At 47.2% G+C, this 12,266-nt stretch overlaps 2 protein-coding genes and 13 non-coding genes across 15 annotated transcripts; 4 read left to right on the forward strand and 11 right to left on the reverse strand.

The window, feature by feature from the left end:
* Positions 1-227: 227 nt before the first annotated feature.
* On the reverse strand, positions 228-300 carry Trnav-aac (transfer RNA valine (anticodon AAC)). The gene has a single exon. It is a non-coding gene; the product is annotated as a tRNA-Val (tRNA).
* A 158-nt stretch (positions 301-458) lies between these two features.
* Positions 459-531, reverse strand: Trnav-cac (transfer RNA valine (anticodon CAC)). The gene has a single exon. It is a non-coding gene; the product is annotated as a tRNA-Val (tRNA).
* Positions 532-1,019: 488 nt separating this feature from the next.
* Trnap-agg (transfer RNA proline (anticodon AGG)) lies at positions 1,020-1,091 on the forward strand. The gene has a single exon. It is a non-coding gene; the product is annotated as a tRNA-Pro (tRNA).
* A 193-nt stretch (positions 1,092-1,284) lies between these two features.
* Positions 1,285-1,357, reverse strand: Trnav-aac (transfer RNA valine (anticodon AAC)). The gene has a single exon. It is a non-coding gene; the product is annotated as a tRNA-Val (tRNA).
* A 158-nt stretch (positions 1,358-1,515) lies between these two features.
* Positions 1,516-1,588, reverse strand: Trnav-cac (transfer RNA valine (anticodon CAC)). Its single transcript has one exon. It is a non-coding gene; the product is annotated as a tRNA-Val (tRNA).
* Positions 1,589-2,102: 514 nt separating this feature from the next.
* LOC126456718 (actin-related protein 2/3 complex subunit 3-like) lies at positions 2,103-3,181 on the forward strand. The gene has a single exon (XM_050092458.1). The coding sequence runs from the start codon at positions 2,188-2,190 to the stop codon at positions 2,719-2,721; it is 534 nt and encodes a 177-aa protein (XP_049948415.1). The 5' UTR covers positions 2,103-2,187; the 3' UTR covers positions 2,722-3,181.
* A 504-nt stretch (positions 3,182-3,685) lies between these two features.
* Trnav-aac (transfer RNA valine (anticodon AAC)) lies at positions 3,686-3,758 on the reverse strand. The gene has a single exon. It is a non-coding gene; the product is annotated as a tRNA-Val (tRNA).
* A 158-nt stretch (positions 3,759-3,916) lies between these two features.
* Positions 3,917-3,989, reverse strand: Trnav-cac (transfer RNA valine (anticodon CAC)). Its single transcript has one exon. It is a non-coding gene; the product is annotated as a tRNA-Val (tRNA).
* A 488-nt stretch (positions 3,990-4,477) lies between these two features.
* Trnap-agg (transfer RNA proline (anticodon AGG)) lies at positions 4,478-4,549 on the forward strand. Its single transcript has one exon. It is a non-coding gene; the product is annotated as a tRNA-Pro (tRNA).
* A 193-nt stretch (positions 4,550-4,742) lies between these two features.
* On the reverse strand, positions 4,743-4,815 carry Trnav-aac (transfer RNA valine (anticodon AAC)). The gene has a single exon. It is a non-coding gene; the product is annotated as a tRNA-Val (tRNA).
* A 158-nt stretch (positions 4,816-4,973) lies between these two features.
* Trnav-cac (transfer RNA valine (anticodon CAC)) lies at positions 4,974-5,046 on the reverse strand. The gene has a single exon. It is a non-coding gene; the product is annotated as a tRNA-Val (tRNA).
* A 514-nt stretch (positions 5,047-5,560) lies between these two features.
* LOC126456719 (actin-related protein 2/3 complex subunit 3-like) lies at positions 5,561-6,641 on the forward strand. The gene has a single exon (XM_050092459.1). It carries the CDS (start codon positions 5,646-5,648, stop codon positions 6,177-6,179), a length of 534 nt encoding a protein of 177 aa, XP_049948416.1. The 5' UTR covers positions 5,561-5,645; the 3' UTR covers positions 6,180-6,641.
* A 500-nt stretch (positions 6,642-7,141) lies between these two features.
* Trnav-aac (transfer RNA valine (anticodon AAC)) lies at positions 7,142-7,214 on the reverse strand. The gene has a single exon. It is a non-coding gene; the product is annotated as a tRNA-Val (tRNA).
* A 158-nt stretch (positions 7,215-7,372) lies between these two features.
* Trnav-cac (transfer RNA valine (anticodon CAC)) lies at positions 7,373-7,445 on the reverse strand. The gene has a single exon. It is a non-coding gene; the product is annotated as a tRNA-Val (tRNA).
* Positions 7,446-12,077: 4,632 nt separating this feature from the next.
* Positions 12,078-12,150, reverse strand: Trnav-aac (transfer RNA valine (anticodon AAC)). Its single transcript has one exon. It is a non-coding gene; the product is annotated as a tRNA-Val (tRNA).
* Positions 12,151-12,266: the final 116 nt, after the last annotated feature.

Here is a 12,266-nt window from a genome sequence, read left to right on the forward strand (position 1 = left end):
CAGGAGGTCCCGGGTTCAAATCCCCGACGAGCCCTAGCGTTTTGTGGAAACTGGTCGCACGTAGGTGGCTGAGTCAGCGCAAAAAGCTGCCCGTCAGTGTAAAGTGAATTTCATACTTGGTGTAAAGAAATGACCGTCTGGTCCGACGTATGAAGGTCATTGCCAAGCTTTAGGTACAGAACGTGGCAAATGCTTGTCGGTATGTCTTGTTTAAAGTGATGAAAAAGTGTTTCCGCCCGGGATCGAACCGGGGACCTTCTGCGTGTTAGGCAGACGTGATAACCGCTACACCACGGAAACTACTGCTTTCGTTCTTGCTTCTCAGAGAACTTGTAGCAAGGTTGCCATCGTAACTTAAAAATTCAGTAAATGTGGCACTTGCATGACGAAGGTAAATGTAGAAGATCCACACACGACGTGGCTCACTCGAGTAGTATCCGACATAGGCAGGAAAGTACTGTTCCCGCCCGGGATCGAACCGGGGACCTTCTGCGTGTGAAGCAGACGTGATAACCGCTACACTACGGAAACGACGGATACGCTCTGTCCATCCTTGTACACTCGAAGACGCCTCAGCCTTTCTCCCGTCCGCGCATGCACACACCGTAGTTCATTTGACAGCCTGAAACCCATCGTAGCCGAGTGCTCAACAAGTATTCGGGGTGCTCGAGAGGGTGTATGTCGTAGCATCCCCAACGAGATAGCGGCGTTTCGCGCAGTCGTTATTGCAAGTCACATCAGCAAAAACAATCACCCCCTTAGCAGCAGGCAGTGCGCACCCGGCGGCAGCTCTACATGAAGATGCCAATAGCCCTGGAAGGCCGCCGACCGCGGGCCACGGCACCTCCGAGAACGGTGCTGCCCATGACCCACGGTGTCGCCACACAGTCTGTCGAAGAACAGCACTGCCGGCAGAAAGCACCTTCCCCATCCCGCCAGCCGCACCAGATTCAAAGAGCACCCTGGACGACTTCGAGGGATGCAGTTTGCTGAAATAATTGGCGTTCACGCTGTCACAGGGCTCGTTGGTCTAGGGGTATGATTCCTCCTTAGGGTGCAGGAGGTCCCGGGTTCAAATCCCGGACGAGCCCTAGCGTTTTGTGCAAACTGGTCGCGCGTAGGTGGCTGAGTCAGCGCAAAAAGCTGCCCGTCAGTGTAAAGTGAATTTCATACTTGGTGTAAAGAAATGACCGTCTGGTCCGACGTATGAAGGTGATTGCCAAGCTTTAGGTACTGAACGTGGCAAATGCTTGTCGGTATGTCTTGTTTAAAGTGATGAAAAAGTGTTTCCGCCCGGGATCGAACCGGGGACCTTCTGCGTGTTAGGCAGACGTGATAACCGCTACACCACGGAAACTACTGCTTTCGTTCTTGCTTCTCAGAGAACTTGTAGCAAGGTTGCCATCGTAACTTAAAAATTCAGTAAATGCGGCACTTGCATGACGAAGGTACATGTAGCAGATCCACACACGACGTGGCTCACTCGAGTAGTATGCGACATAGGCAGGAAAGTACTGTTCCCGCCCGGGATCGAACCGGGGACCTTCTGCGTGTGAAGCAGACGTGATAACCGCTACACTACGGAAACGACGGATACGCTCTCTCCATCCTTGTACACTCGAAGACGCCTCAGCCTTTCTCCCGTCCGCGCATGCACACACCATAGTTCATTTGACAGCCTGAAACCCATCGTAGCCGAGGGCTCAACAAGTATTCGGGGTGCTCGAGAGGGTGTATGTCGTAGCATCCCCAACGAGATAGCGGCGTTTCGCGCAGTCGTTATTGCAAGTCACATCAGCAAAAACAATCACCCCCTTAGCAGCAGGCAGTGCGCACCCGGCGGCAGCTCTACATGAAGATGCCAATAGCCCTGGAAGGCCGCCGACCGCGGGCCACGGCACCTCCGAGAACGGTGCTGCCCATGACCCACGGTGTCGCCACACAGTCTGTCGAAGAACAGCACTGCCGGCAGAAAGCACCTTCCCCATCCCGCCAGCCGCACCAGATTCAAAGAGCACCCTGGACGACTTCGAGGGATGCAGTTTGCTGAAATAAATGGCGTTCACGCTGTCACAGGGCTCGTTGGTCTAGGGGTAACAATAATACTGTGTTGATGTGCGGAAGTGGTTTGTGTTTTGATGTGTGTTGTGTAGTTTGATAAGCAATTTTGAAGTCGCAGCCGTCATAATGCCGGCGTATCATTCAGGCTTTACGGAATTTAGCCAAGTCGTGGGTAACATGGCAATTTTGCCTTTTAGAACACAATTTAGACGACCAGCGCCTACATTCACAAAGGATACAGACATCATTGATGAAGCTCTGTACTACTTCAAAGCAAATGTATTCTTTAGGACGTACGAAATAAAGAATGAAGCTGATAGAGTGCTTATTTACATTACCTTGTATATAACGGAGTGTTTGAAGAAGCTACAAAAATGTAGCACCAAAGCGCAAGGGATGCAGGAAATGTATGCATTGGCAATATCTAAGTTTGACATCCCTGGTGAGCCAGGATTTCCTCTTAATTCTGTATATGCCAAACCTAGCAGTCCTAGTGAGGCAGACCTGATGAGGCAGTATATACAGCAACTTCGTCAAGAGACTGGTGTAAGAGTATGTGAAAAAGTTTTCTCTAGTGATGATGGGAAACCATCAAAGTGGTGGCTGTGCTTCGCAAAGAAGAAGTTCATGGACAAGTCCCTTTCTGGTCCTGGGCAGTGATGAGAGAACGTGATGAGATTCATATGTGAGGTGCTCCGTGACAGCAATGCATTTTATGAAGTATGCTTGTTAACTAATTATCGTACTCTCCTGTATCTTACTTCTGTAACGACCTTGTTGCAGAAGTAGTAACAAAAAAAAGTACAATTGCACACACTGTAGCAAGCTTCAGTTTGTTTGGTCATCAATTATTAAATTTATGTTGGTAATTAAATTTGTTGGTAAACACAGTGTGTGGTGGAACAGAAGTTCTTGTTACTGCACATTGAGTACCATACTTTTGTGGCATTCATTTTTATATTCTGTGTTGTCACTTGGATTATTAGTTTACCTTATTGTAAATACCATATTATGCATTCCTGGCTGTATGTGTCAATATTATTTTGTAACTATCAGTTTTCTGTCAGCTGTTACTAAAAAATATTAATTTGTACAAAAGCGTGCATCATATTGTATTCAGAATAAATTGCTGTTTTATGACTAATAGTTAAAAAAAAAGTATATCAGATGTGACCTTGAGTTTAAGATTATTTATTTCAATTTTGACTTGTATTCTTCGTTGGCCATTAGCTATAGTGCTCTGTGCTGTGATTTTTTGTAGCTCTGGAAAAATGTCAACATACATGTATATGATCATGAAAATCTAAAAAAAGAAAGAAAAAAGATACTTACTTGAAAAAAAAAAAAAAAAAAAAAAAAAAAAAAAAAAAAAAGGGGTATGATTCCTGCTTAGGGTGCAGGAGGTCCCGGGTTCAAATCCCCGACGAGCCCTAGCGTTTTGTGGAAACTGGTCGCACGTAGGTGGCTGAGTCAGCGCAAAAAGCTGCCCGTCAGTGTAAAGTGAATTTCATACTTGGTGTAAAGAAATGACCGTCTGGTCCGACGTATGAAGGTCATTGCCAAGCTTTAGGTACAGAACGTGGCAAATGCTTGTCGGTATGTCTTGTTTAAAGTGATGAAAAAGTGTTTCCGCCCGGGATCGAACCGGGGACCTTCTGCGTGTTAGGCAGACGTGATAACCGCTACACCACGGAAACTACTGCTTTCGTTCTTGCTTCTCAGAGAACTTGTAGCAAGGTTGCCATCGTAACTTAAAAATTCAGTAAATGTGGCACTTGCATGACGAAGGTAAATGTAGAAGATCCACACACGACGTGGCTCACTCGAGTAGTATCCGACATAGGCAGGAAAGTACTGTTCCCGCCCGGGATCGAACCGGGGACCTTCTGCGTGTGAAGCAGACGTGATAACCGCTACACTACGGAAACGACGGATACGCTCTGTCCATCCTTGTACACTCGAAGACGCCTCAGCCTTTCTCCCGTCCGCGCATGCACACACCGTAGTTCATTTGACAGCCTGAAACCCATCGTAGCCGAGTGCTCAACAAGTATTCGGGGTGCTCGAGAGGGTGTATGTCGTAGCATCCCCAACGAGATAGCGGCGTTTCGCGCAGTCGTTATTGCAAGTCACATCAGCAAAAACAATCACCCCCTTAGCAGCAGGCAGTGCGCACCCGGCGGCAGCTCTACATGAAGATGCCAATAGCCCTGGAAGGCCGCCGACCGCGGGCCACGGCACCTCCGAGAACGGTGCTGCCCGTGACCCACGGTGTCGCCACACAGTCTGTCGAAGAACAGCACTGCCGGCAGAAAGCACCTTCCCCATCCCGCCAGCCGCACCAGATTCAAAGAGCACCCTGGACGACTTCGAGGGATGCAGTTTGCTGAAATAATTGGCGTTCAAGCTGTCACAGGGCTCGTTGGTCTAGGGGTATGATTCCTGCTTAGGGTGCGGGAGGTCCCGGGTTCAAATCCCGGACGAGCCCTACCGTTTTGTGCAAACTGGTCGCACGTAGGTGGCTGAGTCAGCGCAAAAAGCTGCCCGTCAGTGTAAAGTGAATTTCATACTTGGTGTAAAGAAATGACCGTCTGGTCCGACGTATGAAGGTGATTGCCAAGCTTTAGGTACAGAACGTGGCAAATGCTTGTCGGTATGTGTTGTTTAAAGTGATGAAACAGTGTTTCCGCCCGGGATCGAACCGGGGACCTTCTGCGTGTTAGGCAGACGTGATAACCGCTACACCACGGAAACTACTGCTTTCGTTCTTGCTTCTCAGAGAACTTGTAGCAAGGTTGCCATCGTAACTTAAAAATTCAGTAAATGTGGCACTTGCATGACGAAGGTACATGTTGAAGATCCACACACGACGTGGCTCACTCGAGTAGTATGCGACATAGGCAGGAAAGTACTGTTCCCGCCCGGGATCGAACCGGGGACCTTCTGCGTGTGAAGCAGACGTGATAACCGCTACACTACGGAAACGACGGATACGCTCTGTCCATCCTTGTACACTCGAAGACGCCTCAGCCTTTCTCCCGTCCGCGCATGCACACACCATAGTTCATTTGACAGCCTGAAACCCATCGTAGCCGAGGGCTCAACAAGTATTCGGGGTGCTCGAGAGGGTGTATGTCGTAGCATCCCCAACGAGATAGCGGCGTTTCGCGCAGTCGTTATTGCAAGTCACATCAGCAAAAACAATCACCCCCTTAGCAGCAGGCAGTGCGCACCCGGCGGCAGCTCTACATGAAGATGCCAATAGCCCTGGAAGGCCGCCGACCGCGGGCCACGGCACCTCCGAGAACGGTGCTGCCCATGACCCACGGTGTCGCCACACAGTCTGTCGAAGAACAGCACTGCCGGCAGAAAGCACCTTCCCCATCCCGCCAGCCGCACCAGATTCAAAGAGCACCCTGGACGACTTCGAGGGATGCAGTTTGCTGAAATAAATGGCGTTCACGCTGTCACAGGGCTCGTTGGTCTAGGGGTAACAATAATACTGTGTTGATGTGCGGAAGTGGTTTGTGTTTTGATGTGTGTTGTGTAGTTTGATAAGCAATTTTGAAGTCGCAGCCGTCATAATGCCGGCGTATCATTCAGGCTTTACGGAATTTAGCCAAGTCGTGGGTAACATGGCAATTTTGCCTTTTAGAACACAATTTAGACGACCAGCGCCTACATTCACAAAGGATACAGACATCATTGATGAAGCTCTGTACTACTTCAAAGCAAATGTATTCTTTAGGACGTACGAAATAAAGAATGAAGCTGATAGAGTGCTTATTTACATTACCTTGTATATAACGGAGTGTTTGAAGAAGCTACAAAAATGTAGCACCAAAGCGCAAGGGATGCAGGAAATGTATGCATTGGCAATATCTAAGTTTGACATCCCTGGTGAGCCAGGATTTCCTCTTAATTCTGTATATGCCAAACCTAGCAGTCCTAGTGAGGCAGACCTGATGAGGCAGTATATACAGCAACTTCGTCAAGAGACTGGTGTAAGAGTATGTGAAAAAGTTTTCTCTAGTGATGATGGGAAACCATCAAAGTGGTGGCTGTGCTTCGCAAAGAAGAAGTTCATGGACAAGTCCCTTTCTGGTCCTGGGCAGTGATGAGAGAACGTGATGAGATTCATATGTGAGGTGCTCCGTGACAGCAATGCATTTTATGAAGTATGCTTGTTAACTAATTATCGTACTCTCCTGTATCTTACTTCTGTAACGACCTTGTTGCAGAAGTAGTAACAAAAAAAAGTACAATTGCACACACTGTAGCAAGCTTCAGTTTGTTTGGTCATCAATTATTAAATTTATGTTGGTAATTAAATTTGTTGGTAAACACAGTGTGTGGTGGAACAGAAGTTCTTGTTACTGCACATTGAGTACCATACTTTTGTGGCATTCATTTTTATATTCTGTGTTGTCACTTGGATTATTAGTTTACCTTATTGTAAATACCATATTATGCATTCCTGGCTGTATGTGTCAATATTATTTTGTAACTATCAGTTTTCTGTCAGCTGTTACTAAAAAATATTAATTTGTACAAAAGCGTGCATCATATTGTATTCAGAATAAATTGCTGTTTTATGACTAATAGTTAAAAAAAAAGTATATCAGATGTGACCTTGAGTTTAAGATTATTTATTTCAATTTTGACTTGTATTCTTCGTTGGCCATTAGCTATAGTGCTCTGTGCTGTGATTTTTTGTAGCTCTGGAAAAATGTCAACATACATGTATATGATCATGAAAATCTAAAAAAAGAAAGAAAAAAGATACTTACTTGAAAAAAAAAAAAAAAAAAAAAAAAAAAAAAAAAAAAAGGGTATGATTCCTGCTTAGGGTGCAGGAGGTCCCGGGTTCAAATCCCCGACGAGCCCTAGCGTTTTGTGGAAACTGGTCGCACGTAGGTGGCTGAGTCAGCGCAAAAAGCTGCCCGTCAGTGTAAAGTGAATTTCATACTTGGTGTAAAGAAATGACCGTCTGGTCCGACGTATGAAGGTCATTGCCAAGCTTTAGGTACAGAACGTGGCAAATGCTTGTCGGTATGTCTTGTTTAAAGTGATGAAAAAGTGTTTCCGCCCGGGATCGAACCGGGGACCTTCTGCGTGTTAGGCAGACGTGATAACCGCTACACCACGGAAACTACTGCTTTCGTTCTTGCTTCTCAGAGAACTTGTAGCAAGGTTGCCATCGTAACTTAAAAAATCAGTAAATGCGGCACTTGCATGACGAAGGTACATGTAGCAGATCCACACACGACGTGGCTCACTCGAGTAGTATGCGACATAGGCAGGAAAATACTGTTCCCGCCCGGGATCGAACCGGGGACCTTCTGCGTGTGAAGCAGACGTGATAACCGCTACACTACGGAAACGACGGATACGCTCTCTCCATCCTTGTACACTCGAAGACGCCTCAGCCTTTCTCCCGTCCGCGCATGCACACACCATAGTTCATTTGACAGCCTGAAACCCATCGTAGCCGAGTGCTCAACAAGTATTCGGGGTGCTCGAGAGGGTGTATGTCGTAGCATCCCCAACGAGATAGCGGCGTTTCGCGCAGTCGTTATTGCAAGTCACATCAGCAAAAACAATCACCCCCTTAGCAGCAGGCAGTGCGCACCCGGCGGCAGCTCTACATGAAGATGCCAATAGCCCTGGAAGGCCGCCGACCGCGGGCCACGGCACCTCCGAGAACGGTGCTGCCCGTGACCCACGGTGTCGCCACACAGTCTGTCGAAGAACAGCACTGCCGGCAGAAAGCACCTTCCCCATCCCGCCAGCCGCACCAGATTCAAAGAGCACCCTGGACGACTTCGAGGGATTCAGTTTGCTGAAATAATTGGCGTTCACGCTGTCACAGGGCTCGTTGGTCTAGGGGGTTGTGTCCCCCAAGGTTGGAGAAATACCTGAGTATGATGCCATATTAAATCTTGGCACTGAGGCGGGCACTGCGATTTTATTCAAAGCTGGCATCGCTTACCAACCTACAGCGATTTTAGAATCGGGACGCGGCATTGCCGCCCAATTACAGGATTTGCTTCTCCTGAACGTGTACGCCCCGACAGGGTCCGCTGGCAGAAGGGACAGAAGTGAATTTTTTAGGGCTGAAGTTGTGACCTTATTGCCGAACGTTCGACTGAAGATCATCCTGGGTGGGGATTTCAACTGCGTTTTACGCAACGAAGATCAAAGTCCGAATTTTAATTTTTGTCCTGAGCTACTAACGTTAACAGATGGTCTGCATTTACAGGATAGTTGGTGTCACCTTCGACCACACACGATGGGCTATACCTATGTGAGCGCTGCTTCTTCTAGTCGTCTGGATAGGTTTTATGTTTCTCAAGATCTTTTACATACCATTCGTGATTGTGAACTATGGCCGCTCAGTTTTAGTGACCACACCGCATACCATCTAACGATTCGGCATGTGCGGCAGAAGACATTTTTGGGACGCGGCACGTGGCAGCTGAATGTCTCGCTGCTAGATGAAGCGGATTTACGGCGTTGCCTCGTTGACACCTGGCAGCAGTGCCTCCAGAGGCAAGCTCGGTATAGGGAGCGCGTTCTTTGGTGGACGGAGTTTGTTAAGCCGCGGATTAAGAAATGTATTTGCCAGTTTGCCAGGACCAGGGCTTATTGGAGGAAACGGTCTCTAGAATTTTATTTCCTCGGTTTACGCCAGCTGTACAGCGATCCATCTGCTTTGTCCGACAACCTGATCCGCATCAAGCGTATCAAAGCCAAAATTACTGCTTTAGTTCGTGACGCACTTGTTGGCACTCGGGTCCGATCGCGCTCTTCTGATGACATCTCCCACGAGTCCGCATCGTTATTCCATCTCATACGGGAAACCAAACGTGGTAAACAAAAAATTATTGCTCATCTGAAGGATGCTGGCGGGAATCTGTACAATGAACAGGGTGCTATCAAGACGCATGTCTTCAATTATTTTCGACGACATTATTCCGAGTCAGATACCGATCTATCCGCGGGGGATGATTTTTTAAACGACATCGCCTCCACAGTGGATCAGGATGATAACGCTGCTCTCTTGGCCACTGTCACCAACTCTGAAGTTAAGTCCATCCTTGCGTGCGCTGCCAAGAACAAAGCTGCCGGCTTAGACGGCTTGCCGGTCGAATTTTATTCACGGTTCTGGGATGTGATCGGCGACGAATTGACCGCCATGTATAACGAACTGTTATCGCATGCTGCCTTCCCCCCGCAGTTCACGGAAGGAATGGTTGTCCTGGTTCCTAAAACATCCAATTCGACTATGTTAAATGACTTTCGGCCAATTACGTTGCTTAACTCTGATTTCAAGATCTTGACTAGGATTATAAACACCAGGCTTAAAGTACTTCTTGGCAAAGTACTTGGCCCTTATCAGACGGGTGCAGTCAGTGGTCGATCGATGTTGAATGCCCTGTGTGAATATCGCGACCTGACTTATTTAACTTGGATTACCAACACTGATTTGGCGTTATTGTTTCTCGACTTCGATAAGGCGTTTGACAGAATTAATCACGGTTTTTTATTGCGCACAATGAGTCAAATGGGATTCAACCAGCGTTTTCGACAGCTTATTCAGAAATGTATCTGCGGAACGTCTTCACGCGTGAAGGTTAACGGCCAGTTAACCGCCCCCGTGCCCATACGACAAGCAGTGCGACAGGGGTGCCCCCTTTCTATGACGTTATTCTCGATCGCTATAGAGCCACTTCTTAAAAAGTTTTACGTAACTTTACACGGGTTGCAAACGTTAAACACCAAAACGGTCTGCCACGCCTATGCCGACGATATTAGTGTGCTTATTACTAACACCGAAGAGCTGGGGTCAGTTCGTCGGATTGTCCATCAGTACTCTGTCGCTTGTGGCGCTCGACTTAATGAGCGAAAGTCCAAAATCATGCCGTTAGGTCGCAACCCCACTTCCATCGATATTTCTTGGTTGGACAGGACCGAAGACCTGTGGCATCTAGGCCTGGTTATATCACCGAACCCCCAGGCCATGCTCCACGTGAATTGGGAACGCAAGCTTACCATCTTACGTGCGGTGATCAAAGAACATAACATGCGGTCTTTAGACCGGATGCAGAGGGCACAGTTTATTAATAGTTACGTTTTCAGTAAGCTCTATCACACTGCCGCTGTTTTACCAATCCCGACAGCCATTGCGAAAAAAATTTTAGCACTTACTTGCTGGTATGTCTGGAGAGGGAACATCTTTAAAGTTTCCTTTAAAGCTACCTCGTTACTTCGTTCCCGAGGTGGCTTAGGCGTCAAAGACGTTGAATCCCAATGTGTGGCAACTTTTTTAACTCGTACTTCCCGCATACTACACAGTACCCCAAATAGTCTCACTGCACGGCTTTTCAACACCTTACGTCCGAAGGATTTGTCTGCGCCAACGCCTGTGGGACACATTCATCCTGAGCTTGGCTATATCCGGCGGTATTATGTGGAGCTAAGCTATGTTCAGGACAACCCGCATCCGTTCAACACGGCGGCGACCTATCGTGCTCTTACTCAATGGCAGCTGGATAACCCAATTGAGAAGAAATATTTAGGCAAAAACTGGAGAAATGTCTGGAAGAACATTAGTTATCCGCTTCTTCGCTCCAGAGTTCGAGCTGTTTGGTATGACGCTGTCAATGAGGTGATTCCCACTGGAGAGAAATTGCACAAAATCAAGCTGCGGCCCACCCCGTTTTGTGAGAAGTGTAACCTAGTGGAAACGCTGCCGCATCTCTTCCACTGCAGGGATCAAACACAAATATGGCAGTGGACACGAAAGAAACTCGCTGTCATTAATAGGACGTCGGATACTTCCATTCACCTTCAAGACGCGCTCCAACCAGACTGGAAGCTTTATCCTCAATCTAAGAATAATAGTTATGTCTGGCTCATGGGCCAGTTCGTCTATTACATGCTTGTCCATACAACGCCAACGCTACACGATTATCAGATGTACCTCATCGAAGAGTATTATGCGATTAAGAAATTGCGACAGTATAAAGACCAGTTTCAAAATTTTCTCACTATTGCTTTAAGTGATGGAAGAATTTAAGTTTACAGATCGATTGGACGGAGTTTTCTTTTCTTTTTTTTTTTTTTTTTTTTTTTTTTTTTTTTTTTTTTTTCACTACTTTGTTATATTGTTTGTTTCCATGGATTTGGTCTGCTCCGCACCATCAGATGCGGGTGATTTGCATCATGGGTCCCACGACGGTACAGAGTGCACTGCACTCGGCCTCGAACATTAATTGTATTTGGGAGTTCCTTCTCATTTTCAACTGACAGCACTTTACTTTTGGTTCCGCAGGGCGCAACCCAGAAGAGGCACCACATTTGTTTACTTTCATTTCGCATTATCTTTCATCAAAGCTGCACGACGATTTAGTACGAACCAGGAGTTTCCAGCAGCTTCTATTCCTCCTATCAAGAGGCTTTACAATACGGGAAATGGTTGTTTGGCATGTCCCTGCTCTTGGTGTCACCACGTTACCAGCGCTCATCTTCCAACGCATGGCATGCTCAGGGTTTTGAGAAGCAGCAATCCACAATCAACCATCGGGAAACCGAATGCACAATACTCATCAACGACATGGCCACTGGGACAATTATTCTACGTTAAGACCAACTTTGAGTATCTGCTGTGCTGGATTCATGGTGTGCTGCGTAATCCACAGACCAGACATGGATTTCTTTTTATCATTCTGTTTATATCTATAAAAAATAATGGAAAAAAAGGGGTATGATTCCTGCTTAGGGTGCAGGAGGTCCCGGGTTCAAATCCCGGACGAGCCCTAGCGTTTTGTGCAAACTGATCGCACGTCAGTGGCTGAGTCAGCGCAAAAAGCTCGCCGTCAATATCAAATGAATTTCTTATTCGATGTGAGCAATTGACACTCGGGTCCGACGCGTGAAGGCGATTACGAAGGTTTCGGGCACAGATGGTAGCAGATGCATGTTAGTACGTCTTGCTTAAAGTGATGAAAAAGTGTTTCCGCCCGGGATCGAACCGGGGACCCTCTGCGTGTTAGGCAGACGTGATAACCGCTACACCACGGAAACTGCTTGTGTGCACCATACTTCACAGACAACTTATAGTGATGTTGCCATCGTAACTAAAAAATTCAATAAATGTGGTACTTGCAAACGAAGGGACATGCAGCAGATCCACACACGAC

The sequence above is a fragment of the Schistocerca serialis genome, chromosome 2 (genome assembly GCF_023864345.2).
Source record: "Schistocerca serialis cubense isolate TAMUIC-IGC-003099 chromosome 2, iqSchSeri2.2, whole genome shotgun sequence".
NCBI classification, from domain to species: Eukaryota; Metazoa; Arthropoda; class Insecta; order Orthoptera; family Acrididae; genus Schistocerca; species Schistocerca serialis.